At 47.2% G+C, this 25985-nt stretch overlaps 1 protein-coding gene across 1 annotated transcript; it reads left to right on the forward strand.

Moving 5' to 3' along the window:
- Positions 1 to 6293: 6293 nt before the first annotated feature.
- EDF1 (endothelial differentiation related factor 1) lies at positions 6294 to 25928 on the forward strand. Its single transcript, XM_065418707.1, has 5 exons — positions 6294 to 6410; positions 16081 to 16132; positions 22803 to 22963; positions 23601 to 23694; positions 25374 to 25928. Exons 1-5 carry the CDS (start codon positions 6333 to 6335, stop codon positions 25433 to 25435), a joined length of 447 nt encoding a protein of 148 aa, XP_065274779.1. The 5' UTR covers positions 6294 to 6332; the 3' UTR covers positions 25436 to 25928.
- The last annotated feature ends 57 nt before the right edge of the window (positions 25929 to 25985 follow it).

Raw genomic sequence — 25985 nt, forward strand, 5'->3', positions numbered from 1 at the left:
GGAACTCTGGGTTAAGCTCCCAGTGCATGATGGGGCAAAAACATTTTCGCGGGTGTTTCTGGGTGTGTGTCATCAGTCGCTCCCCCCTCCGTGAAAGCTATGGCAGACAATCGTTTCGCACCTTTTTGGCATGCAGATGCCATACTGCTTTCAGCAGACAGTGCAATATGGTGCACCGCTTCTCTTCTGGTACTATGAATCCACCTTGCATTTCCTCTCATCTTTCTATGTAATCTCTATAAGTATCTACTCTTTCTCTTCCTCATCGACCGCTTCCGCTGCCAACTCTGCTCAGCCATCATGAACCGAGCAGCACAGCTTCCACCGCCAACTCTGCTCTCCCGCTCTTGCCGCACTACCGAGCTTCTCCATGTTGTCTGTCCTGGGCTCCCGCCTCCGTGAAAGCTACAGAAGACAACCATTTCCAGCCTTTTTTCGGCTATCATGAACCGAACAGCACCTCTTCCACTGCCACTCTGCTCTCATACATTTTGCGCCCTTTTTTCAGGATTACCCATGCAGGCGCCATAGCTCGGCAAGCATGGAGCCCGCTCAGATCTCTGCGGCAGTTTTGACCATTGTAAATACCTCACACATTATCCAGCAGTATGTGCAGTACCTGCAAAACCGGGTGAGGAAGCGACAACAGCGCGATTACTATACTGATGAGGACATGGACTCAGACGTTCCTAGAAGCACGGCATGTGGTGACTGGGAGATCATGGTGGCGATGGGCCAGGTTCATGCCGTGGAATGCCGATTCTGGGCCCGGGAAACAAGCACAGACTGGTGGGACTGCATAGTGTTGCAGGTATGGGATGATTCCCAGTGGCTGTGAAACTTTCGTATGCGTAGGGCCACTTTCATGGAACTTTGTGTCTTGCTGTCCCCTGCCCTGAAGCGCAAAGACACCAAAATGAGAGCAGCCCTCACAGCTGAGAAGCGAGTGGCCATAGCCCTGTGGAAGCTTGCAACGCCCGACAGCTACCGGTCAGTCGGGAATCAGTTTGGAGTGGGCAAATCTACTTTGGGGGCTGCTGTGCTGCAAGCAGCCAACGCAGTCATTGACCAGCTGCTATCAAGGGCAGTGACTTTGGGAAATGTGCAGCCCATTGTGGATAGCTTTAATGCCCTGGGGTTCCCTAACTGCGACGGGGCAATAGATGGAACGCATATCCCTATCTTGGCCCCAGAACACCGGGGCGTCCAGTACGTAAACTGCAAAGGGTACTTTTCCATGGTGCTGCAAGCACTGGTGGATCACAAGGGACATTTCACCGACATCAACATGGGATGGCTGGGAAAGGTTCATGACGCTCGCATCTTCAGGAACTCTAGTCTGTTTGAACAGCTGTAGGAAGGGACTTACTTCCCAGACCAGAAAATTACTGTTGGGGATGTTGAAATGCCTATAGTTATCCTTGGGGACCCAGCCTACCCCGTAATGCCATGGCACCCTGGACAGTAGTAAGGAGCAGTTCAACTATAGGCTGAGCAAGTGCAGAATGGTGGTAGAATGTGCTTTTGGACGTTTGAAAGCGCGCTGGCGCAGTTTACTGAATCAGTTAGATCTCAGCACAACCAATATTCCAATTGTAATTGCTGCCTGTGGTGTGCTCCACAATATCTGTGAGAGTAAGGGGGAGACGTTTATGGCGGGGTGGGAGGTTGAGGCAACTTGCCTGGCGGCCAGTTTTGCACAGCCAGACAACAGGGCGATTAGAAGAGCGCAGCAGGGTGCGCTGCGCATCAGAGAAGCTTTGAAAGCCAGTTTCATGACTGGCCAGGGTACAGTGTGACAGTTGTGTTTGTTTCTCTTGAAGTTACCCGCCCCCTATATATATGAAAGGAAATAAAGTCACAATTGTTTAAAAAACGTTCATTATTATTTGTTGCACAACACATTGAGAGAAATCAGAAGGTAGACCGGGGGGGGGGGGGGGTGGTTAGGAGGGTGGAGGAGGAGGGAAGGACAAGTCCAGAAACCAAATCAAAATTTCGGATATGCCAGCTTTCTGCTGCTTGTGCAAGCTTCTGGGGATGAGTGTGTGGGTCCCCGTAGCCTTCCCCCCACCCCATGTTCTTGGGCATCTGGGTGAGGAGGCTATGGAACTTGGGGAGGAGAGAGGGTGGTTATACAGGGGCAGCAGCAGCAGCAGCAGTCTGTGGTCTTGCTGCCTTTCCCGCATTAGATCCACCATATAGCGGAGCATGTCAGTTTGCTCCCCCATGAGCTTGACCATAGCATCCTGCCTGCTCTCATTGCGCGTGTCACTCCTCTCTTCGTGTTCATTTAACGCTTTATGGGACTCCGCAATTGTTTGCCTCCATGCATTCAGCTGGGCCCTATCAGTGCAGAAGGACTGCATGAGCTCGGCGAACATGTCGTCCCGAGTTCGTTTTTTCCGCCTTCTAATCTGGACCAGCCTCTGGGACGGAGTAGATAGGGGCTGCGTTGAAACATTTGCACCTGCGGGAGGAGAAAAAGGGAGGATAGTATTTTAAAAGATACATTTTAGAGAACAAAGGGGACACTCTTTCTCAGGCAATTCATAGTACACAGCACATGTTCTTTCTGTACAAGGTCGCATTTTGCCTCTTATAGTGAAGTGCCTGCCACTTTGGTGTGAGTAAGCCATCACACGTGGCTGGGCAACAGAATTCAGCTTGCAGGCAGCCATGGTAAGCCCTAGGGGCACGCGGGGTTCTGCTTCTTCCGTATTCATTTCAATGCTTTCAAACTGCCAGGCCCCCTTTCCCATAGCAAGCAATGCCGGGTGGGTTTGCCATATAAAAGGAGGGCCTGTGGGCTCTCTGGGATGATCGCTTCACACAACCACCACCACCCCGCACCTACCGTGTGGCTCCAATGAGGCTCTGAGCAGGGATGAGCCCTTTAAACTAAACGCGAACAGCCCAGCGCGGCTGGGTTTCCCCCCACCCCCCACCGCGTGGCTCCGATCAGGCTCTCACTCACCAGAAGTGCCTTCTCCAGGGTTATGATCTGGGAGCCCGCCTTGGGAGTGGGGGGAGGCTATTGGCCCCAGCGTTAAGAATAGTTCCTGGCTGGGGGGAAAATGGATTCCCCACTTGTCACCTGTGCACTGTTCTCCTCCTCCTCCTCTTCGTCCTCCAATAACTCCTCCTCCTCGCTCTGTGCAACTCCCCCCTTGCAGGTGTCCATGGACAGTGGTGGGGTAGTGGTGGCGTCACCCCCCATAATTGCATGCAGCTCATGGTAGAAGCAGCATGTATGGGGCTGTGACCCAGAGCGCCCGTTTGCCTCCCTGGCTTTTTGGTACGCTTGCCTGAGCTCCTTGATTTTTGTACAACACTGCTCTGTGTCCCTGGAGTACCTTCTTTCCGTCATGGCCCTGGAGACTTTAGAATACATATAAACGTTTCTTTTTTTGGAACGTAGTTCTGCCATAACAGATTCGTCTCCCCAACATGCGATGAGATCCAGTACCTCCCGTTCGGACCATGCTGGAGCTTGTCTGCAAATCCGGGACTGCGTGGTCTCTTATGATGGTGCACTCTGCATGGTCGCCTGTGATGGTGGACTGTGCTGATGGTCACCTGTGCTGATGGTAACCAAACAGGAAATGAAATTCAAAAGTTCCCGGGGCTTTTACTGCATACCTGGCTAGTGCATCGGAGTTGAGAGTGTTGTCCAGAGCGGTCACAAAAGAGCATTCTGGGATAGCTCTTGGAGGCCAATAACATCAAATTGCATCCACAGTACCTGTAACCCGGAACTGCGATCTCGATTTTAGCGCTACTCCACTTGCCAAGGTGGAGTACAGAAATCGGATTAAAGAGCCCTTTAAATCGAAAAAATCGGTTTGGTCATGTGGACGGAATCAGTTTTATTTCGAATTAACTCGGCTAATTCTGAAATAACCACGTACTGTAGACCAGGCCTAAGTTTGTAAGGGCACTGAAAGTGTTAAGATCAGCTTAAAATGCGTTTTGCTTTTATTTCATTTGACCAAATCTGACTTGTTGTGCTTTGATTTATAATCACTAAAAATCTATCTTTCATAGTTAATAAATTTGTTTGTTTATTCTACCTGAACCAGTGCATTTGGTTTGGAGCGTGTCAGAGACTCCCCTTGGGATAACAAGCCTGGTACATATCAATTTCTTTGTTAAATTGACGAACTCATATAAGCTTGCAGTATCCAGCGGGCATAACTGGATACTGCAAGATGGAGGTTCCTAGGGTTGTGTCCGGGAACGGAGATATTGGCCAGTTGCACAATCCAAGGAGCAGCTTACATGCCAGAGGCTGTGCGTGAACAGCCCAGGAGTGGGGGTTCTCACAGCGGAGCAGGGTAAGGCTGGCTCCCAGAGTCAAGGATTGGAGAGGCCTAGTAGATCAGCGGTCCAGATAACACCACGTGGGAATGTCACATTTGCGTCCTGTTCCAGCATTGATAGAATCATAGAATATCAGGGTTGGAAGGGACCTCAGGAGGTCATCTAGTCCAACCCCCTGCTCAAAGCAGGACCAACCCCCAACTAAATCATCCCAGCCAGGGGTTCTTCAAGCCTGATCTTGTGCTCGTCCAGTTTTTCTAAATAGTCCCGAACCACTTCTTTCTCCACAGAGGGCTGGTCACCTCCTCCCCATACTGTGCTGCCCAGTGCAGCAGTCTGGGAGCTGACCTTGTTTGTGAAGACAGAGGCAAAAAAAGCATTGAGTACATTCGCTGGGGGAGGTTTAGGTTGGATATTAGGAAAAACTTTTTCACTAGGAGGGTGGTGAAGCACTGGAATGGGTTACCTAGGGAGGTGGTGGAATCTCCTTCCTTAGAGGTTTTTAAGGTCAGGCTTGACAAAGCGCTGGCTGCGATGATTTAGTTGGGAATTGGTCCTGCTTTGAGCAGGGGGTTGGACTAGATGACCTCCTGAGGTCCCTTCCAACCATGATATTCTATGATTCTATGTGGGTGTACCATGGATTTATATAGAGGCAACATGATATTTTCCTATTATATATCCATTTTTAAATTATTCCCAGCATTCTGTTCGCTTTTTTGACTGCTGCTGCACATTGAGTGGATGTTTTCAGAGAACTATCCACAAGGACTCCAAGATCTCTTTCTTGAGTGGTAACAGCTAATTTAGACCCCATCATTTTATAAGTATAGTTGGGATTATGCTTTCCAATGTGCATTACTTTGCATTTATTAACATTAAATTTCATCTGCCATTTTGTTGCCTAGTCACCCAGTTTTGAGAGATCCTCAGTCTGCCTGAGTCTTAACTATCTTTAGTAATTTTGTATCATCTGCAAATTTTGCCACCTCACTGTTTATCCCTTTTTCCAGATCATTTATGTATATGTTGAATAGGACTGGCCCCAGAACAGACCCCTGGAGGACACCACTATTTACCTCTCTCCATTCTGAAAACTGACCATTTATACCTATCCTTTGTTTCCTATCTTTTAACCAGTTACCAATCTGTGAGAGCACCTTTCCTCTTATCCCATGGCAGCTTACTTTGCGTAAGAGCCTTTGGTGAGGGACCTTGTCAAAGGCTTTCTGAAAATCTAAGTACCCTATATCCAGTGGATCCCCTTGGTCCACATGCTTGTTGACCCCCTCAGAGAATTCTAGTAGATTGGTGAGGCATGATTTCCCTTTACTAAAACCATGTTGACTCTTCCTCAACAAATTATGTTCATCTATCTGTCTGACAATATTGTTCTTTACTATCGTTTCAACCACTTTGCTCAGGACTGAAGTCAGGCTTACAGGCCTGGAATTGCCAGGATCACCTCTGGAGCCCTTTTTAAAAAAATTTACACTGATGTAAATAGTGCTTTGCACTGGTTTAATGGTCCTTTGCACTGGTGTAAAAGAGCTGTAGGCTGGTGCAGCTATTGAAGTACAAAACCCGCTAAGCAAACAGCTGCACCAGCAAAGCCTCCAAGCGCGGAACAACCTCAGCCACGCTGCCAGCGGGACGCCCCAAATTGGGGCTGCCCCTAGGCCCGCCCTGCTCAGCCCGGCCACGCCCACGAGAGGCGCTACAGCGGGCACTGACGCGTGTTTATGCCGAAGTCCATTGAGACAAGGCGGCCCAAAGTCCCACCCTCCTGAAGGCGTCATTCTTACCCAGTAAGGTAACGTGTTTGATGAGTGGCGTGTACATGAACCAATCAGCGCGCAGAGCGTAGCCACAGCCGTTCCGGGATTCGGGACCCCTCTCTCATCCAATCATTCCAAGCCTACTGGAGGAGTGACAGGCTGGGCGCCCTATGAGCGGCGGGGCGGGGCGCGCAGGAGACGGCTGCGCTGCGGGCGGAGTAGGTCGGTGCCATGGCGGAGAGCGACTGGGACACGGTCACGGTGCTGCGCAAGAAGGGGCCGAGCGCGGCCCAGGCCAAGTCCAAGCAGGTCAGGGGGATGCCCCGGAGCCCGGGCGGGTCCCGTCCCGTCCCCTCCCCTCCCTTGGCAGCCGCGCCCCCCCCGCCCCGCTCCGTCCGCGGCGCCGCGAGCCCCTCGCCCTCCCTGGCTCGGGACCGCTGGGTTCGGAGCGGCCGGGCCGGGGGGTGAGTCGCCAGCAGCCCGCGGGCGGGCGTGGTGTAGGCCGGCACCCCGCTCCTCTGAGCCCGGGCTCTGCGCTCCCCGCACCCGCCATGTGGTCTCTGCACTGGGGCGTGGGTCACCGGCTGGTACCCGGCGGCCGCAGCTTCTCCCCTCTGGCTCTGGGGGCTGCTTCTAAACCGGCTCATTGTGTTCGGACTTCGGTCCCCGGCAGGAATTATTAGTGGCCCGGGGCGACCTCGTGTCAGCCCTAGTGGGACTTGCACTGCTACGATCTAACCGGGCCCGTGAAGATGAGTGGAAGTAGGGATCCCTACGGGATAGCTCAGTGGCCTGCTAAACCCAGGGTTGTGAGTTCAATCCTTGAGGGGGCCATTTAGGGATCTGGGGCAAAAATCTGTCTGGGGATTGGTCCTGCTTTGAGCAGGGGGTTGGACTAGATGACCTCCTGAGATCCCTTCCAACCCTGATATTCTATGACTCTATGTGCACCAAAATAATCCTCTTTGGGGTACTTGCATTGCTCACCACCCAAAACCCATTTCGGAAGCGGGCTGGATATTTCCTGCTAGCGGGCGGGCCTTTTGTTCAGGGCATAACTGTACTGAATGGCATACTCTAATACAGTGGCTCTCAACCAGGGGTCTGGGGCCCTCTGCGGGCTGCCAGCAGGTTTCTGGGGGGCTGCCAAGCAGGGTGAGCATCAGACTCACTGGGCCCGGGGCACAAAGCTGAAGCCCCATCGCTTGGGGCTAAAGTCTGGGGCCCCGAGCCCAGCCAGCTGGGGTTGAAGCCTGAGCAACTTCGCTTTGGAAAGCCCCCTGTGGTGTGTGGCCCTGGGCAATTGCCCTGCTTGCTATCCCCTAACGCAGGCCCTGGCTTTTATATGCAGAAAACCAGTTATTGTAGCACAGGTGGGCCCTGGAGTTTTTGTAGCATGGGGGGGCTCAGAAAGAAAAAGGTTGAGAACCCCTGCTCTAATAAACAGTATGAATGCAGAATCATGTCAATGCAGCACAGTTGGAAAGAGTGTAAAATAGAAAAGGGATTTTTGTCTAGCTTGGTTTGTTCCATTGCTGACACGTGGGGTAGGCTTTTTTCTAATAACTTGGTGTCTGTGCAGTAAGATTAATCTACCTAGATTATTGTACAGTGACAAATTGCTGCTGTTCTCTCTTGTGACAGCTTGGTGCTTTCCATGTTTTTTGCTGAAAAGACAGAATTGACACTTTGAGGCTTCATTCTTATCCAGGAAAAGCACTGACTTGGCAAGATATAATGTTGCACCTTGGATTGCTACTTCTAGTAGGAATAAGAAGGAATACAGCTGGAAATACAGAATTGCAGATAATGTAGTTCATCTTTTAATATATGACCCTGCTAACCAGGCTGAGAGGGGCATTTGGCATAGATTCTAAAAATTAATCTTAAATCTCTTAAACGCCTCCAGTGTTGCATTGGCTTGTTCTTGTGTGCGTTCGGACATTCAGTGGCTTTCAAAGGTCTTCTCTATCTTTAACAATTAACTTACTGTATATTAAAAAGAATATTTCAAAACTGCTGTGCATCAAAGAAGCTGGCTGATGCAACATAATTGGGAGGAGCTTCAACAAGTATAAACTACTTGGAGTGTATGTTCTGCCCCAACCCCATGGAAGGAGCCTTTGACACACATCCGATGCTGCAGTTCTCCTATTGTCTATTTCAATTTTAAGGATTTTTGTGACTGGACAACAGTCCAGTCTTTGGGAAGAAGAAGCTGCAAACTGCCCAAGTGCATATTACTTATTTCACATGTGGGTTCATTGCCTGAAAACCATGTAGCTATTTGGTGCAACTACTGTTGGGTGGCAATAAAAACGAACACAGAATTCCTAACTGATAACAGTCCATCCATGTACAATTGTACAGAACACCTGTATGATAACCGTCTCTTAGCTGTTTCGTAATCATCTGTCACCTTGATGCTTTTGCCCCTCGTGGTACAGCAACTGAATACCAAGTTCTGTGACCTTTGCCTATCATCTGTTTGTTTCTAGGTAACTCTAAAAGTTCCAGGGTGAAACTGGAGCATGTAGTTTTGGTATCAGTGGAGATAAGTACTTATCTGCACTAACTTGTACTTAGTTTGAGTTTGTGTTAATAATACTAATGGTTAGTGCTGCATTTTGTTTATTGGCTACTTCAAAAATAACCATAGTCTAAGTATCAGAGTGGTAGCCGTGTTAGTCCGTATCCACAAAAACAATGAGGGTCCAGTGGCACCTTAAAGACTAACAGATTTAAGCATCTCCATACATCTGAAGAAGTGGTTTTTTTACGCACAAAAGCTTATGCCCAAATAAATCTGTTAGTCTTTAAGGTACCACTGGACTCCTCATCTATAGTCTAATTATTTTAGGAGAGCAGGTGGATAAGTAGCTAGGTATGGAAACAATCTCTTATCCAGCCCTGGGAAGTCATAAAAGAGCATTTCTGTGTATGACTTAAAAAAAAAAAAATTTCTGGCAAGTTTATAGACAGTTACTCTTTAACTAGACAATATTTAAAAAGTGATGACCTCAACAAAACATCTGAGTGAATGAGATTTGATCATGTATAAGGTTAAGATTCTGTCACGGGTATTCAGATTACGGGCAATAAACAGAAATTCATGGAAGCCTGTGACCTGTCTCTGACTTTCACTAAAAATACCCTGGGGGGCAAAAGGAGGAACAAACAGCGCTGCCAGGGCTTGCAGCTGCTCCAGCCCCACCGATGCTCCTGTGGCAGGGGCTGACTGCTGCTTCTCCAGCCCCAGGATGGCTGACCACACCCTGGCTACTGCTCCAGAGGGTTGGGGACCTCTGCTCTGGTGCTGGGCTCCTGGGCAGGCTGCTGGCTAGCTGTTTTGGGGGCCCCAGAGCGGGCTGCTGGCCCTGCCCCAGAAGAAGTCATGAAGGTCCTGGAAAGTCATGGAAACTGTGACTTCTGTAACAGAATTGTATCCATAACCATGTGTCTTCAGATATATGCAGCTTCAGGGTCTGTCTGCAGTGCAATGTAAGCCCAAGTTTAGTAGAACTCAAGTTAGCAGACCCTGGGTTTGTTAATTTAGGGCTTGAGCGTCTACGCTCACTTGTAACCCCAGGTTAGGAATTGTTGAACCCTGGGTCTCAGCCTGGGGCGTCAGCATCTACACTGAATTATGCGGGCCCAAGTCCAGCCACCCATGTCCTAGACTTCCTAGTGCCTTCCCAAAATGTGGCCACTCTAGCCCTTTGTTTGTGGTGCGGTGTGGGAAAACTTGACCGTCCACCAAACCTGACTATTCACAGGACAAAGAAAATCAGCCCATGGGATTGTGGAATACTTTCCGCATTTTCCTCAAACGCAAGTCTAGCGGGACTGCATCTACACTTCAAAGCAATAGGGATTGAACCTTGGGTCCCAGCTTGACTCCGGTTAAGACCCTTCACCCCCAAGGGGTCCTGGGACTCTGGGTCAGAGTCCTGGGTTAGGGGCACCAGCCCTCCCCCCAAGCTTCATACCACATTTGGGTGCAGTTTGCAGCAGGAGGGAAGATGCTGCCCCTCCTTTCCTCTGCTGTCGCTGGCCAAGCTGCTCCCCCGTGTACCTGGTCTCACTAAGCTGGGGTGAGAGGACAGGGCCGGTCTGTGCTCGTGCCTCTGGCTCAGGAATTGGTGCTTCAGCAGCTGCTATACTGAAAAAGTGCTTGGTGCGCTGACAGACTCACTCATGCGCACACTTAATCTCCCTCACACATTTCCCCCCAACACTTCCCTTCTCCCTCACACACTAGTGGTGGTGGTGTTACTTCTTGGTACTTCCCATCAAAATGCACATCTATTCTCTGTATTTTTTTCTTTCAAAGTTCTTTAAGAACTTCAGTGCTGTTACTTTAGTTTTTTGACTGGTCTGTCCATTTCATAGTTTGTTTTTCTTTCTTATGCTTAAATTTAATTCTTTCCGTAGTGAGTGCTAAAATGCTTAACCTGTCCTGGCTGGAGTAATTATCATTATTACTTACCATGTTGAGCTTTGTCAATCATTATTTAAAGTGATAGAATCAAATAATGTTATCCTTCTAGAATGTAAATTTAGCTTGAACTCACTTTAGCAATGCCAGTTTAGAAAAAAAAATTAGCTAAACACATAACTTTAGACACACTGCAGATGGTTATTTATTTTCAAATAGTATTTTTAGTTATATCTGTAAAATAACTTAAAATTCATATGACAATAAATGCGATTCCAAGTCTGATACTAATAGTAATGGAATCAAATGTTAGTGAGTCACATACATGATTGTGATCAGTAAATATAAATGACAAAATAATTAGAAAATTTTCCCATTCTTAATAAAGGAGAAAAAAACATAATCACATGTTAAAATTAAATAAATTTTTAGTGGTGTGAAAACAATTGACTAAAATAGAATAGATAGTGGCAGTAACAGAGTGTCTGTTAGAGAAAGGAAGTATATTTTATTTATTTTTATTTATCTCTACTAAAGATAGTGTATAAAGTATTAAAGGTGTTTCTGATATCTTGAATTGATACCTCAAGGCTTGGGATTGGGAATATCTTGTGGTATTGTCTCCTGATCTAAATTTACATATAAATTTAAAATATGGCTTTAATTGGGGGTTGTATATTTTTTCTTTATATAGTAATTAGGAGTACTGTATCAGCTAATTTATAAGGGTGTGTCTATACTACAAAGTTAAGTCAATTTTATGTAAATCGACATTGATCCTCCGATTTAAGCAAGTCGATCTTGTGTGTCCCCACTATGCTCATTGTGTCAGCAGAATGCATCCTCACTAGCAGGGCTTGCATCAACGCACAGAGCGCTGCACTATGGGTAGCTATCCCACAGTGCATGGAGCCGAGTGGAATTTTGGGTTGGGCTTACAATGCCTCATGGGACCAAAACATTTGCGCGAGTGGTTATAACATGGCGTTAGCCACCCATGATGCACTTAAATCCCTCCCTCCCTGAAATCAACAGCAAAGAAACCAAGCCTTTTTCGCGCCTTTTTTCCTAAGCCTGGGTTACCCACGCAGATGCCATAGCACAGCAAGCATGGACCCCGATGAGCTGTACACTGTTGTTGTGAGCATTACAAACACCTCATGTCTTATCCTGCAGTATATGCTCAGCCGAAGCAGGAGCTGCCGCACGGAACGATGTGATGCCACACAAGCAGCCCTGCTGGAAGCCATGGACCGGAGCAATTTGCAGATGGTGGCAGTCGTGCATCACCTTGACACAGTGGAATGCTGCTTCTGGGCCCAAGAAACAAGCACTGACTGGAACCACATAGTTATGCAGCTGTGGGATGACGAGCAGTCGCTGCAGAACTTTTGAATGTGTAAGGCCACTTTCATGGAACTGTGTGAGGAGCTTTCCCCAGCCCTAAAGCGCAGCAATAGTAAAATGAGAGCTGCTCTGACAGTTGAGACGCGAGTGGCAATAGCTCTCTGGAAGCTTCCAATGCCAGACTGCTACTGGTCAGTGGGAAATCAATTCGGAGTGGGTATATCTACTGTGGGGTCTGCTATGATCCAAGTTTCCAGGGCAATCAATAGACTTCTGCTCTGTAGGGTAGTGACTTTGAGCAACGTGCAGGGCATAGTGGATGGTTTTGCGACTATGCGGTTCCCTAACTGCGGTGGGGCTATAGACAGAACGCATATCCCTATCTTGGCACCAGACCACCTTGCCAAAGAGTATATAACCTGAAAAGAGTACTTCTCAATGGTATTGCAAGCGCTGGTAGATCACAGGGGCCGTTTCACCGACATCAATATGGGATGGTCGGGGAAAGGTGCATGACGCGCACATTTTTAGGAACTCTGGTCTGTTCAGGAAGCTGCAAGCAGGGACTTTCTTTCCAGACTGCAAAATAACCATTGGTGATGTTGAAATGCCAATCGTGATTCTGGGAGACCCAGCCTGCCCCATGCTCCCATGGCTCATGAAGCTGTACACAGGCAGCCTAGACCACAGTTAAGGACCAGTTCAACCATAGGCTGAGCAAGTGCAGAATGGTGGTGGAATGAGCCTTTAGACGTTTAAAAGGCTGCTGGCGTTGTTTGCTTACTAAGTTAGACCTCAGTGAAAGCAATATCCCCATTGTTGTTGCTGCCTGCTGTGTGTTCCATAATATCTAAAACAAAGGGAGAAAAGTTTCTGGCAGGGTGGAGGGTCAAGGCAGATCACCTGGCAGCCGATTTTGAGCAGCTAGACTCCAGGACAATAAGAAGAGTACATGGAAGGGCTGTGTCTCTCCAGGAGGCTTTGCAAACTAGTTTCAGCAATGTGACCCACAGTAATGTGACACTTGTGTGGTGGTCCTTACCAAACTGTCCCCTTCATTGCATTTTCTCCCCTGTAAACTCCACCCCCACTAACCACAGTGTGCTGAATGAATGAAGAGCCTTCTCTCCTCAATCCGTTAAGTTTTATTATGGTCTCAAACACACAGAGACAGCAAAGAAAAGTAAGATAACAATGGGGGGGAGGGAACAAGGACAGCTTGCTTACAGTTGCACTTCAATAACCATCAAAGGTGTGGGAATGGGCGCCTTCTGGTCCTTGTACCCTCCCCTGGTATTGAATGTAAGGGATACCGGACTTTCCCCCCGCATCCTAGGATGTTTGCGGTGCGGGGAGGATGTAGAACTGGGCGACGATGGCAGCAGGTTCAGCATTGGCTCCAGAGGGACTCTAGCATCCAGCTGCCTTCCTTGAACCTCAACCAGACTCCTCAACATGTCTGTTTGCTCCTTCATAATCCACAGCATCTATTCCTTTGTGGCATGCTCTTGTTCCCTGCATGCTGTCCTTGTGCAGGCTGTCACACAGTGTAATCCTCCATGCTCTGAGCTCTGTCTTGTCACTTTTGGAGGCGCGCATTAATTCATTGAACATGTCCTCCCGAGTCTTCTTTTTCTGCCTTCTAATCTGGGAAAGTCCCTGTCCCGGTGTGGAGGATGTGCCGACGGACAAGGTTTCAGCTGTAAAGAATACAAAGCACAAGGGTAGCATTGAGAGTACATACATTGTTTCTGGTGCAAGGTTAATTCTTTTTATAAAAGAAATTCCCCTCAATGCACTTCCCTGCAAGCCACAACGTAATCACAACCACTGGCTATTGCAAGAGTTGGTTTGATGCTGCAGCCATGGTGAGTCACGAGGCATGGGCGAGAGGTCTTGTCTTTACAAAAGCTGCAGCACATCCTTGGGATCACAGGTTGGAACTTGAGAAAAGCCCTCTTTCCCCTAGCAACCTGGATGGTGCTTGAGGACAGGCACCAGTGTCAAGCCCCGCAAATAGTTTGATTGTTACAAAAGCAGCACCGAGTTGGGGGGGAAGGGAGACGAACGGGAAACACCTCCACCCCCACCCTTTTAAATGCTGGTTGCAATATGCGGTGATCCCTTCCAACCACAACCAGGGCACGCTTGGGAAAGCGTGGTTCTGTGACCCAGAATTCACCAAACTGGGTGGATTACTTGTCAAATTGCTTGTGGTTTAAGGGCTAGCATTTAAAACTCCCCCCGTTTCCCCTACGTGACCACATACGATATCACTCTCCTGAGGGTAACGGAGGCGGAAAGGGAGCAGATGCTGCAGGCATCTGGGTACAGGCCTGGTCCTTATGTTGCAATGCTGTGTGCTGCAATGATGCCAGCAGAGTAAATACTGGAGTGGCGCGGGGAAGTCTCCTACCGTGGTGGATGAAATAAGGCAGCTCTTCCCAGAAACCTTCTGCAAAGGATTGCAGAGTCCCTCCATGAAAGCTTCCTAGAGCTCTCCATGAAGGATTCCAGGGCCATCCCCGTGCACATAAACAGTCTTTTTTTGGAGAGCACCCCTCTGTGTAGCTGGAGTGGTCACCGATACCCACTACACCTACTTCTTTGTTCAGATTCAACATTAAAAATAATAGCAGGTAACCCCTACAGTTTGACTGGAAATGTGGACTCACCAGAGGTGCCTTCCCCAGCATCATGCTCTGCCGGCAATTGGTCCTGTGAGGGAATGGGCTCCAGAGTTTAAAAATGGTTCTTGGCTGTTGGGGAGAATGGATCCTCTGCTTGCCTTCCTCGCATTCTCCTCCTCTTCCTCGTCAACAGTGTCCTCGTTGTTGTCCGAGGTCGCCCGGGGCTCCTGGGAGGTATCCACAGAGCATTTTGGGGTAGTGGTGGGGTCGCCACCAAGAATCATATGCAGCTCCTCGTAGAAGCGGCATGTCTGTGGCTCAGAACCAGAGCAACTGTTCGCCTCCCTTATCTTCTGGTACGCTTGCTGAAGCGCCTTTATTTTCATGTGGCACTGCTGTGTGTCCCTGGCGTAGCACTTTTCCCACATGCCCTGCGTGATTTTTGGCAAAGATGTCAGCATTTCTTCTGCTGGATCGGAGCTCTGCCTGCACAGACTCTTCTTCCCACACAGCAATAAGATCCAGCACCTCCTGTGCTCCATGCTGGAGCGCATTTGCAGCCTTGAGCATCCATGGTCAGCTGTGCTGACGAGCTCTCCGTGCTGATTAAACAGGAAATGAAAATTCAAAAGTTTCCAGGGCTTTAACAGGGGGGCGACTGTTTCCTGTGTACCTGGCTGATGTGCAGAGGAGTTGAAAGTGCTCTCCAGAGCGGTCAAAGCAGAGCACTGTGGGACACCTCCTGGAGGCCAATTCATTCAAATTACACAACGCAGTGTCTACACTATCCCCATGTCGACCCTTTGATGTCGAATCAAGCGCTATGCCTCTCATGGAGGTGGAGTACAGAAGTAGACTTTACAGGTCCCTTAGGTCAGCAGAAGGGGACTCAGTAGTGTAGACACATATATTGTATTATTAAATTGACCTAATGCGGCTTATGTTGACCTAACTTTGTAGTGTAGACCAGGCCCAAGTTATCTGCAAAAAACTTAGTTATCAGGTGCCTAAGTAGCCCTTGAGTCGTAGGTAAAGTTGCTGTCTTCTCCTGTCCCCCTCCGCGCCCCCCCCATCTGAAATGGCACCCCTGCCCTGGGTTTGCACAATTTATGTGTAGATGGTGGATTAGGCTTGAGCATGAGTTTGGAGTCTAGACACACCTCTAGACATTATCCTAGCCCATTTTACATTGCTTTCTCAGTAATAGAAACATTGCTCTATAGTCCCTTTCTCAAACTGGGGAAGGAAGATTAAAATCCACATAACATAATTTTTTTTTCTCCAGGACATCCAAAATGTCTCTATTAATATGGAGAGTTCTTCCAATGTACTTCTCAGAACTAATAAATCTCCTCTCCAACTGGCAAAGCAGGCTACTTCCTTCCCTCTCCTTTGGTAGCAGAATTATTGTGGGTTGCTTGGATACATGCTCAGGGAGGATTTTTTTGCTAGCAGCTTGGCTGTTTGTGGATGATGAATCATTCTTTGTTAAAGTGTTTAAATAAAGGTCTGTGCCTTATGTTAATGGAACTAATCTTGATAAAGTTAAATTTCTTATTTCTAGGCAATCTTAGCAGCGCAGAGAAGAGGAGAAGATGTAGAGACTTCCAAGAAATGTAGGTATTTCTGTGTGGGGGGTGGGTAGGGAAGGCCAGTTTCATGTTTTCCTTTAACTTCCTGGTAACCCCGTCACGGCATTAGGGTTAACTGCGCACACACCCCAGTCTTCCTCAAGGGTACCCACTTCAGATTTCTGGCTCCTAGCTGTTGCCTCTCTCAGGCAGGGACGCTTCTCTCTTCCCCCAGACTGGGGATTTAGGCTTTTTGCAGTACCTCTGCACCTCTGTGATTTTCCCCAGCACTGTTTAACCTTTCTGCAGGGGTTACAACAGTGTGTACTAGTTACAAAGCAAATTGCATTGAATAGTAGGGTGAAAGCATTCCAGAGGGAACATGTTAAACAAATAAAAGTTCCCATATGCATGGTAAAAGCTTACCAAAGGTCACTATTCATCCTAGGCGGCCCTAATAAGCCAAAGTCTTTCCAACCCTTCTGCAAGGGTTCCCTCCCGTCTGCTCCCTTAGACAGAAGGTCATGGCCATTTGTTGAATTAGAAAGAAGACTCCCCGTGTCAGTTTAATCTCAGGTTTTTTTTATGCCAAAAACCTTTTCATTGTCTGGTCTCTGGAAAACCCAATTTGAACCGTTATATGCCAATCTCCCCAGGGGGTGATACCTCTCTGGAGGTGTTTGCATCCTGAGTGATTCACCTTAATTCCACTGGCCACCACACTGATGATTGGTGGTGGGTGGGAGGCACTGGGAGGGAGGGGGAGTTGCTGATCAGCCAGACTATTTCTCGCCGCCCCCCCCCCGGATGTTCCAGCCCTGGAGCACCCACAGAGTTGGCACCTGTGCTTTTACACTGCTCTGACTGTGTAAAGTGGACCCTTTCAGTGGGTATAAACATCACTTGCTCCTAAATCAAGGCCCCTTTATGCTTATTGAATTATGTAAAAAGGACTTGGTGTAAATGAGAATCGGGCTCTGTATCTTTTTAAAAATAGACTTGCTTTTTACATAAATTCATTTATGTATTTTGCATTTACAAAACTATAAAAACAGATAAAGCCTCTTTTGGGAAACTACCAAAAATATAATTTGGGCTAAAATTCTTTAATCCAAAAATGCAGCCTGGAGCAAATATCTAAAAGATAAGATCCTAGTGGCTGATGTATATAAAATAGAACTGTTACAGAGTCTTTAACCATAGCAAACACTGTTATGCAGTGGAGCTAAAATAATACATATTTCCATAAATTCACTCTTTCAAAATACAAGAAGTGAGATATATAAAAATAGCTATTGCACTAGTTTTTAATTATGAATTAAATCGTTACAGATGTTGGAACTCTTGAAGTCTATTATGTTGACAACCTGAGTATTTAAAGTTCTTAAACATTTACATAAGACACACTGTTAAAGAAGTGTAAACGTGTATTTACATAATACAGTGTAATGGTACTATTCTGTCTATACTTTGTGGCTTTTCCCCTAAAAACCGTAAATATTCGTTATTTTCTCTAAGGCTAGGTCTACACTACCCGCCTGAATCGGCGGGTAGAAATCGACCTCTCGGGGATCGATTTATCGCGTCCCGTTGGGACGCGACAATCGATCCCCGAATCGACGCTCTTACTCCACCAGCGAAGGTGGGAGTAAGCGCCGTCGACGGGAAGCCGCAGAGGTCGATTTTGCCGCCGTCCCTACAGCAGGGTAAGTCGGCTGCGATACGTCGAATTCAGCTACGCTATTCGCGTACCTGAATTTGCGTATCTTAAATCGACCCCCCCCTTGAGTGAAGACGTACCCTAAGACCTCTTAACTCTCAACAGTCCTTCAGGCTTTGTTTTGCAGAGGTCTCAGGTCAGGCTCTGACAATACATAATATATGTGCTTCAATAGTTAAGGATAATAAGGAAAGTTTAAGAAAAGAATGGGGAGAAGTTAAGAATGGTGAATGTTGATTTTTAAATTTGTGCATTTCCTTTCTTGATGTTGATTGTAATAAGGTAATCCGGAAAAGGATAAAACACATCTCTAGCTCATTAAAGTACCCTCTTCTAATAAAGTTAGCTATATGTAATGATCAGACTTGAAAGCAAATATAAATTTAAGTGGAAATAAAGGAGAAGGGGGATCCAGGGGTAGTCAATTATTTTTTGTCAAGGTCCAAATTTCTTGGCCAAGGTATAGTCAAAGTCCGGATTCCAGAGAGACATTTTTCACAATGAAAGTGCCCCGTTCAACAAACACATACAATGCTGTGCATTAGTAATATACCCAGAGCGTATTACTTATTTTGTTAAATGAAACCAAACCACTGTATAACCTAAAAATAACCTCCAAGAAAGATGTAATAAATTACAGCTGAGACTTTGAGAAAGTACATAGATAAAATGTCAAATAGATGTCTGAAAGTGTTTTAATGCTATATTTACAACTGTTTTGTTTTGAGTTTACAAAGAGTATTAACTTTGCTTTTGTCAAATAAAATTATTGTAGGCATATATAAAACCATATTTGAAACTTTAAAGCCTTTTGTGGCTTATTTAGTATTCGTATCAGAGTTTGAAAGAAAACAGTTCATACACATGAGCTCTTTATCTTAGCTTTGTGATTCAAGTCTTTCATTTAACAAAACACACCCACACACATGTATTGAGCAAAAGAATCATGAATAATCACTGTGAAATATCTGTTAAAACTTCAGTATCACTACTGAGAATGAAATTTTATATGGCGATACAGATTTAAAATAAAATATGCGTGATGAATATATAATAATACTCCCCATCTGTGGGAAAAGTGACAGGCCCTGTGCTGGACAAGGGCCTTGAAGTTTGGAGTGAGTTCAGTCAAGGCAAGACAACTCCAATCACTCCCCTCCCCTCATTCCCCAGGTCGCCCGCCGGCTCCCGCCATCCCACTCACTGAGCCCAGATGCCAGCTCATTCCCCCACATGTCCCATCCCTGCGCCGCTCTTGGCTGGCGGGGCTGCGACTGCCCAGGCAGCCGCCCTAGGGACACACTGCACCCAGCCGCCTGCCCCCTGTTGGGGGGGCCCTGCGCTGGGAAGCAGACAGCTCTAGCCCAGGCTCAGCTTCACCCCATTTGACCTTTGTGCTGGGAGGGGGGGCTACAAGGGGGGGGCTAAGGCAAGTCTTGGGGTGACTATAGCCCCCCCAACACTGCACCTGACTCCAAGGTTCCACGTTGTCCCTTCTAAATAAACAAGGGAACATAACCCAAAATCTTAAAGTTAAGAGTTTTGTTTATCACTAATAATCAGGTATGGAGGCAAAAATACTGTGCTCTTCTTGCTTTTCAAAGTTTTTCTGTGTGTGGTGTTAGAAATTAAGGTCTCTTACAGTTTGAGAGAGTCTGTGATAACTGGAAATCTAATGAACTGCCAAAAGAGTGAAAACTTGGAGGGGAAGGGATTTTTATTCAGGCTGTTTAAAACTTTGTGGATTTTTATGGTGGTGTTGTTGTTGTTGCTAATGCTGAATTATCTTTAGTGGTTAACGTTTTGGAGAAGGAACATCTTTATTAAAAAGTCAACACCCTCACCCCTTGGATTATTCAGCGAGAACTAACAGTACATCCTCTGAGACCTTCAGTGGGTCCTGCAGTAAAACCAGGGGAAATGGGAGTTGACACTGATCCCTTTTAAAAAAACAAAAAAAACCCACAACCTTTCAGTTTCTTATATCTTGACACAACAAGTGGGACTACGCTAATAACACTTGTGGAGGACAAAAAGTTGGGAGGTATTGCCAGTATGGAGGAGGACAGACTATAACATGTGAAGATCTGGATGACCTTGTAAACTGGAGTAATAGAAATAGGATGAAATTTAATAGTGCAAGGTCATGCACTTAAGGACTAACAACAAGAATTTTTGCTATCAGTTGGAAGTGACAGAGGAGGAGAAAGACCTGGGTGTATTGGCTGATCACAGGATGACTGAGCTGCCAATGTGATGCAGCTGTGAAAAAGGTTAATGCCGCCCTAAGATGCATTGGGCGAGGTATTTCCATTAGAGACAGGGAAGTATTAGTACCATTATACAAGGCACTGCTGAGTACTGCTCATCTGGAGTACTGTGTGCTATTCTGGTCTCCCATGTTTAAGAAAGATGAATTCAAACTGGAACAGGTGCAGAGAATGGCTACTAGGATGATCCGAGGAATAGAAAATCTACCTTATGAGAGGAGACTCCAAGAGCTTGGCTTGTTTAGCCTAACCAAAAGGTATAAATAAATCAGAGGGATAAATACCAGGGAGGGGGAAGACTTATTTAAGTTAAGCACCAGTGGAAACACAAGATCAAATGGATATAACCTGGCCATGAACAAGGTTAGCCTTGAAATTAGATGAAGGTTTCTAACCATCAGGGGAGTGAAGTTCTGGAACAGCCTTCTAAGGGGAGCGGTGGGGGCAAAAGACATCTGGCTTCAAGACTAAGCTTGATAAGTTTATGGAGGGGATGGTATGATGGGACTGCCTACAATGGCATATGGTCCATCGTTGACTGCCAGTAGCAAAAAACCCCTACATCCGGAAAGGAGACACTAGATGGGGAGGGCTCTGAGTTACTGCAGAGAATTTTTTCCCAGGTATCTGCCCGGTGGGTCTTACGCACATGCTCAGGGTCTAACTGATCATCATATTCAGGGTCGGAATTTTCCCCTGGGGTCAGATTGGCAGAAATGCTGGGTTGGGTTTTTTTTGCCTTCCTCTGCAGCGTGTGGCATGGGTTGCCTGCAGGTTTAAACTAGTGTAAATGGTAGACTCTCTGTAACTTGAAGTCTTTAAACCATGATTTGAGGACTTCAGTAATTTAGCCAGAGGTTAGGGGTCTCTTTCAGGTGTGGGTGCAGGTCAGACTAGATCAGTGGTTCTTGTCCAGGGTCCCCTGGGGAGCCGTGAGCAGGTTTCAGGGGGTCCACCAAAATGAACCAAAGAGCAGGGCTGGCATTAAATTCTCTGGGGCCCAGGGCTGAACCCAAAGCCCGAGCCTCACTGCCCAGGGATAAAGCCAAAGTCTGAGCAGCTTAGCTTCATGGGGCCCTCTGTGGCCTGGGGCCCTGAGCGGTTGTCCTGCTTGGTACCCCCTAACACTGGCCCTGGTTTTTAATCTACTGGATATGCAGAGAAACAGTTGTTGTGGCACAGGTGGGCTGTGGTTTTTTGTAGTATGTTGGGTGGGGAGGGCTCAGAACAAAAGAGGTTGAGAACCCCTGGACTAGATGATCATGATGGTCCCTTCTGACCTTAAAGTCTATACATCATAAGCAAAAAGGATATAAGCCCAGTTATATTATTTGCAGGTCACTTTGAAATTAAAATGTATATCAAGGAATGTTGGTTTGAAATGCGTTAGAGCTTTTTTTTTTTTTTTAACGATTAAAGTGCACTGTTGAGGGAAAGGGAACAATGTTTGGAATACCCTTCTACATCATACACCATTTGGTTGGCAAATGCCTGCACAAGAGGAAGGTAATTCTGCATGTTTGAAAAACAGCCTTAACCATTCATCTGACAACACTAGAAATTCCTGAAATCCTTGACCACAAATGAAAATTAGTTCTACAGAAAGTAAAAACTGGACATATCTGTAATCTAGTGTGGGTATAGAGCTTTCAGGTGTATAGGTTGAGGTTTGGATGGAATTAGCTTTGTTGCTTGATTAGGCAGTGTGATATTTTATACATGTACACTAAAATAATATGAATTGTGAGAGTACTTGGGTACTTCCCTCAAATGAGTGTACTTTAACTTTTCTTGGTCCATGTACACTATTGAGTAACAGCTTTAAGACAAAAATAAGGCCCTTCATACTCCCCAGTGAACTAGACTTAAATTACACCTCTACCTCGATATAACGCGACCCGATATAATACACATTCTGATATAATGCGGTAAAGCAGTGCTCCGGGGGGGGGGGGGGGGGGGGGCTGTGCACTCTGGCGGATCAAAGCAAGTTCGATATAACGTGGTAAGATTTTTTTGGTTCCCGAGGACAGCATTATATCGAGGTAGAGGTGTATGTGTTAGACTTGAAGTTCTGTAGCAGTTCAAAGTCAACTTAATATATTAAACTGAAATATGAAAACCAATAATCCAATCGTCTTTGTGTTTTGGTAGTGCATTCCATTTTATTCTGGCCCTAAATGTTCAGTTTTCAACATGCCACAGACTGCAATGTACAATTCCATCATACAAGTTGGGGTGGGAGTGGTAGGGGATCTTGGAGTGTTTGGCAGCTGGGGTAGGGGGTTGCAGGATGAAACATTAACAGGGCTTCTGGTAAAATGGCCACCAGCATAGTTTAGATTGTTGTCATTAGGTTTCAGAGTCAAGCCAATTAAGATTAATAAAGTAGTTAAGACCTGTCTCAGGTATTATTTCAGGCAGTCTGCAGGCAACGTTGCCTCAGTTACACTTGAGTTTTGTTTGGAAGGTTTTCTTTGCAATCATCAATGCTGAATTTTTTTAATTAAAAGCTTAGGTTCTGAAGAGTGATTCTAGGGTAACTTCTGCATCAGTGGAGTGCCTAGGGACCTGGCTAAAGTTAATGGTGATGTGAATGGGTAGAGTGGTGAATGCTTGAAAACTCTACAAAGCTTGGGGAAGTTGATTGACTTTCATCAAAGTGCTTGTTCATCCTAGTACAGTTTTGACACCTGCCTCTTCTTGATTTTGTTTTAAATGCTAGGGGCAGCAGGCCAAAACAAGCAGCATTCTATCACTAAGAACACAGCTAAGCTGGATCGGGAGACAGAGGAGCTGCACCATGACAGAGTCCCCCTTGAGGTGGGCAAAGTAATCCAGCAGGGCCGACAGAGCAAGGGCCTGACACAAAAGGATTTGGCCACGGTAAGTGCTTATCAGTATCGTTTGGTCTCTACTCCTGCTTTTCCTCAGCCAGGCTCTGTGTATGTGAGGGAGCTGGGTTGTAAATGGTGTCAAGTTAGCCTCCTGACCGGTGAGGTGATATTATCAAGGGTTAATATAACACCTCAAAACTTTTCAGTGTACTGGTTAACTAGCAGCTCAGGTGGTGGACCAGGGACCTCTGTCTGGAACCTGTGAACACTCTTTAAGAACTGTGAGCTATGTTATGGGCTGGAGTTAAAATGGCTTCCTCTCTAACTGACTTAGCCCTGGCATAGTAATTTCTGGCGTAAGGTGTTGAAAACCTATCTGTAATTGAGCTTTCAAACAGAAGTATCTGCCATGCTGCTGGACTGCTGTAGCTTGGATACAAAAACAATAGCGGAGAGTGTCCACGATTTCTTGAGAGTGAGGCAGACCTTGTTACAATACAACTGTTATCCGCATGGTAGCACCCAGACAGAAGAAACCAATGATGATAGGCAGAATTCACTCTTGCAAGCCTGGTGTACTTCTGGGAAGATGCAGCCACTCGTGTAATATGGGATGTCTTGGGTTTGTGTTTCTGAATGTTCACTGTTTGTTAAACTGATGTGTTTAAAGCACATCTTCTTTTTAGAAAATCAATGAAAAACCACAAGTTATTGCTGACTACGAATGCGGAAGAGCAATCCCCAACAACCAGGTTCTGGGCAAGATCGAAAGAGCCATCAGTGAGTGTCAGATGCATAGTAGCATCTAAAACCGCTTCAGTGTGGGGGAAAGGGATGCTGCTGCTGTCGTTGATGAACATCTACACTTAACTCCTTTCCATTGCACCCAGCATTCTCTAGGGCAACAGCATGTGTTGCTCCGCTGGTAGGATACTTGGGGGGTTGATGTCAGGGCTGTTTCATGGGTTCATCTATGGCAGTGGTCACCAACCGATCAATCGTGATTGACTGGTCGATCCTAGAGGATCTCTCGGTCGATCGCAATCTCTAGTGGTGTAGCAGGGCTGCTGCTAAGACAGCTCCCTGCCTTCCCCGGCCCCACGCCGCTCCCAGAAGTGGCCAGTGCAGCCCGGGGGGGGGGGGGGGGGGGGACGGACGGGACAGGGGTCTTGCTCTGCGTGCTGCTCCTGCCTGCAAGCACCGCCCCCGCAGCTCCCATTGGAACGAGGAACTGTGGCCAATGGGAGCTGCAGGGGCAGTGCTTGCAGAGAGGGGCAGCCGCAGGGCCATGTGCCCCCTGCCCCCTCCCCAGGGGCACGCTGGCCCCTTCTGGGGGTGGCGGGGGGCCAGGGTAGGCAGGGAGCCTGACTTAGCAGCAGCCCTGCTACACCACCAACTGGGAGCTGCTGGAGGTAAGTGCTGTCTGGTGGGAGGCCACACCCCAGCCCTGAGCCCCCTCCTGGAGCCAGCGCCCCGAACCCCCTCCTGCAACCGAAGCCCCAGCCGTGACCTCCCTCCCAGAGCCACCCTGTACCCCATTCTGCACCCCAACACCACCCCAGCCCTGACCCCCCTCTCCCAGAGCTTGCACCCCTCACCCCCTCCTGCATCCCAACCCCCTGCCTCAGGCTCAGCTCAGAGCCCCCTCCCATACTGCGAACACTTCAGCCCCAACCCAGAGCCTGAGCCCCCTCCCGAACCTCTACCCCAGCCCAATGAAAGTGAGTGAGGGTGGGGGAGAGCGAAAGGCAGACAGAGGGGGGGGGGGGATGGAGGCGGAGGGGCCTTGGGGAAGGGGCAGGGTAGATCCTGGGTTGCCCTTAAATTCAAAAAGTGATCTTGGGCGGAAAAAGGTTGGAGACCACTGACCTATGGGGTGTCACGTTGCATCCTAACATTGAGATTGTTTCTGCTGATTCAGAAGCAGGAACTCAGAAGCTTTCAGCCCTCTGCAGGGATTGAAAACTCACATTGGTTCAGTGTCTTGGACTTGCTCTAGCCCTATCAGAGAGACACACCTGAAGGCCTTATGTAAACCCAAAGTCATGTATTTGGCAAGTAGACAAGGGTTATGTGAATACATTGTGCCATTGAGGGTGGGATGAGTGCCCAGCTTTCTAGTTATACAAAGCCCCCTCCCCTCCCCCCAGTATTATTCTTCAGGTAATGACTCTGCTAATGTCCTGTAAATTACCTGAGCAAGGATCAATTTTTCCAATTACCTGTTTCTTTTCAGTTATGTATAAAGCCTGATTTTTTTCTTAAATAAATCTCCCTTTCTCCTCCTCCCTCTAGTGTACTTGTTCTGTCTTGTAGTGGGTGACTTCTCCCTTCCCTCCATCCCTCACTCCAAGCACCTTAGTTCATTTGTTGGGCTGTTTGAGGATTCAGGGTGACAAGCATGTAGGGAGGATTCAAGTCAAACTGCTGAAAATTGTCTCCTTTGTGTGTCATTCCAGGCCTTAAGCTCCGTGGAAGGGATATTGGAAAACCACTTGAAGCTGGCCCAAAAGGGAAATGAAAACAAAGCCTCGAAATCAGTTTGTTCAGACTGATCTCATCTGGCTGGTGCTCTTTAACCACCAGAATCTCTCTTCATATTGCCAAGCAGAACAAGAGGGTTTCAGACTTGCTTTGGGGGGATGGGGACCTGCAGAATTTCTACCTGCTGTAAAAAGGCAAACTTAAGTGATTTTCCTGATTTTTGTTTTTTCCTTTCTCCTTTCCGGAGATTAAGAAACGAAACCCAATAAATATTGCATCTAATTTTGCCAGAAAAGTGTGTCTTGGTGTTCAGAACTAGCTATTGATAAGACAGTTGGGGTGATCTGAAGTAGGATAATTTAAGTGGAACAATTTTAAGGGAGGGCAGGTTGTAAGTATTTGGGAGAGGTGGGGGTTGGTTAGAGTCCGTATTGAAAAGGGGTCGGTTTTGGGCACTATATTGGAATGACGTTTGTTTGTTCCTTCCAGCCTGTTTTAAAGAGATGTATAATAAAGTTTGTTACCCTTCAGTTGGCTGGTGTGATCATTTCTTGGGTCTGTCTGTTGGAGATGGCTCACCTCCCCAG

The sequence above is a fragment of the Emys orbicularis genome, chromosome 18, assembly GCF_028017835.1.
Source record: "Emys orbicularis isolate rEmyOrb1 chromosome 18, rEmyOrb1.hap1, whole genome shotgun sequence".
Taxonomy (NCBI): Eukaryota; Metazoa; Chordata; order Testudines; family Emydidae; genus Emys; species Emys orbicularis.

Bases quoted from the DNA above. Each gene is read 5' to 3' on its own strand.
- EDF1 (XM_065418707.1), top strand. From the start codon at position 6,333: ATGGCGGAGAGCGACTGGGACACGGTCACGGTGCTGCGCAAGAAGGGG. The intron at 6,411-16,080 runs GTCAGGGGGATG...TCTTATTTCTAG, and splicing joins CCCAGGCCAAGTCCAAGCAG to GCAATCTTAGCAGCGCAGAG. The intron at 23,695-25,373 runs GTGAGTGTCAGA...GTGTCATTCCAG, and splicing joins CAAGATCGAAAGAGCCATCA to GCCTTAAGCTCCGTGGAAGG.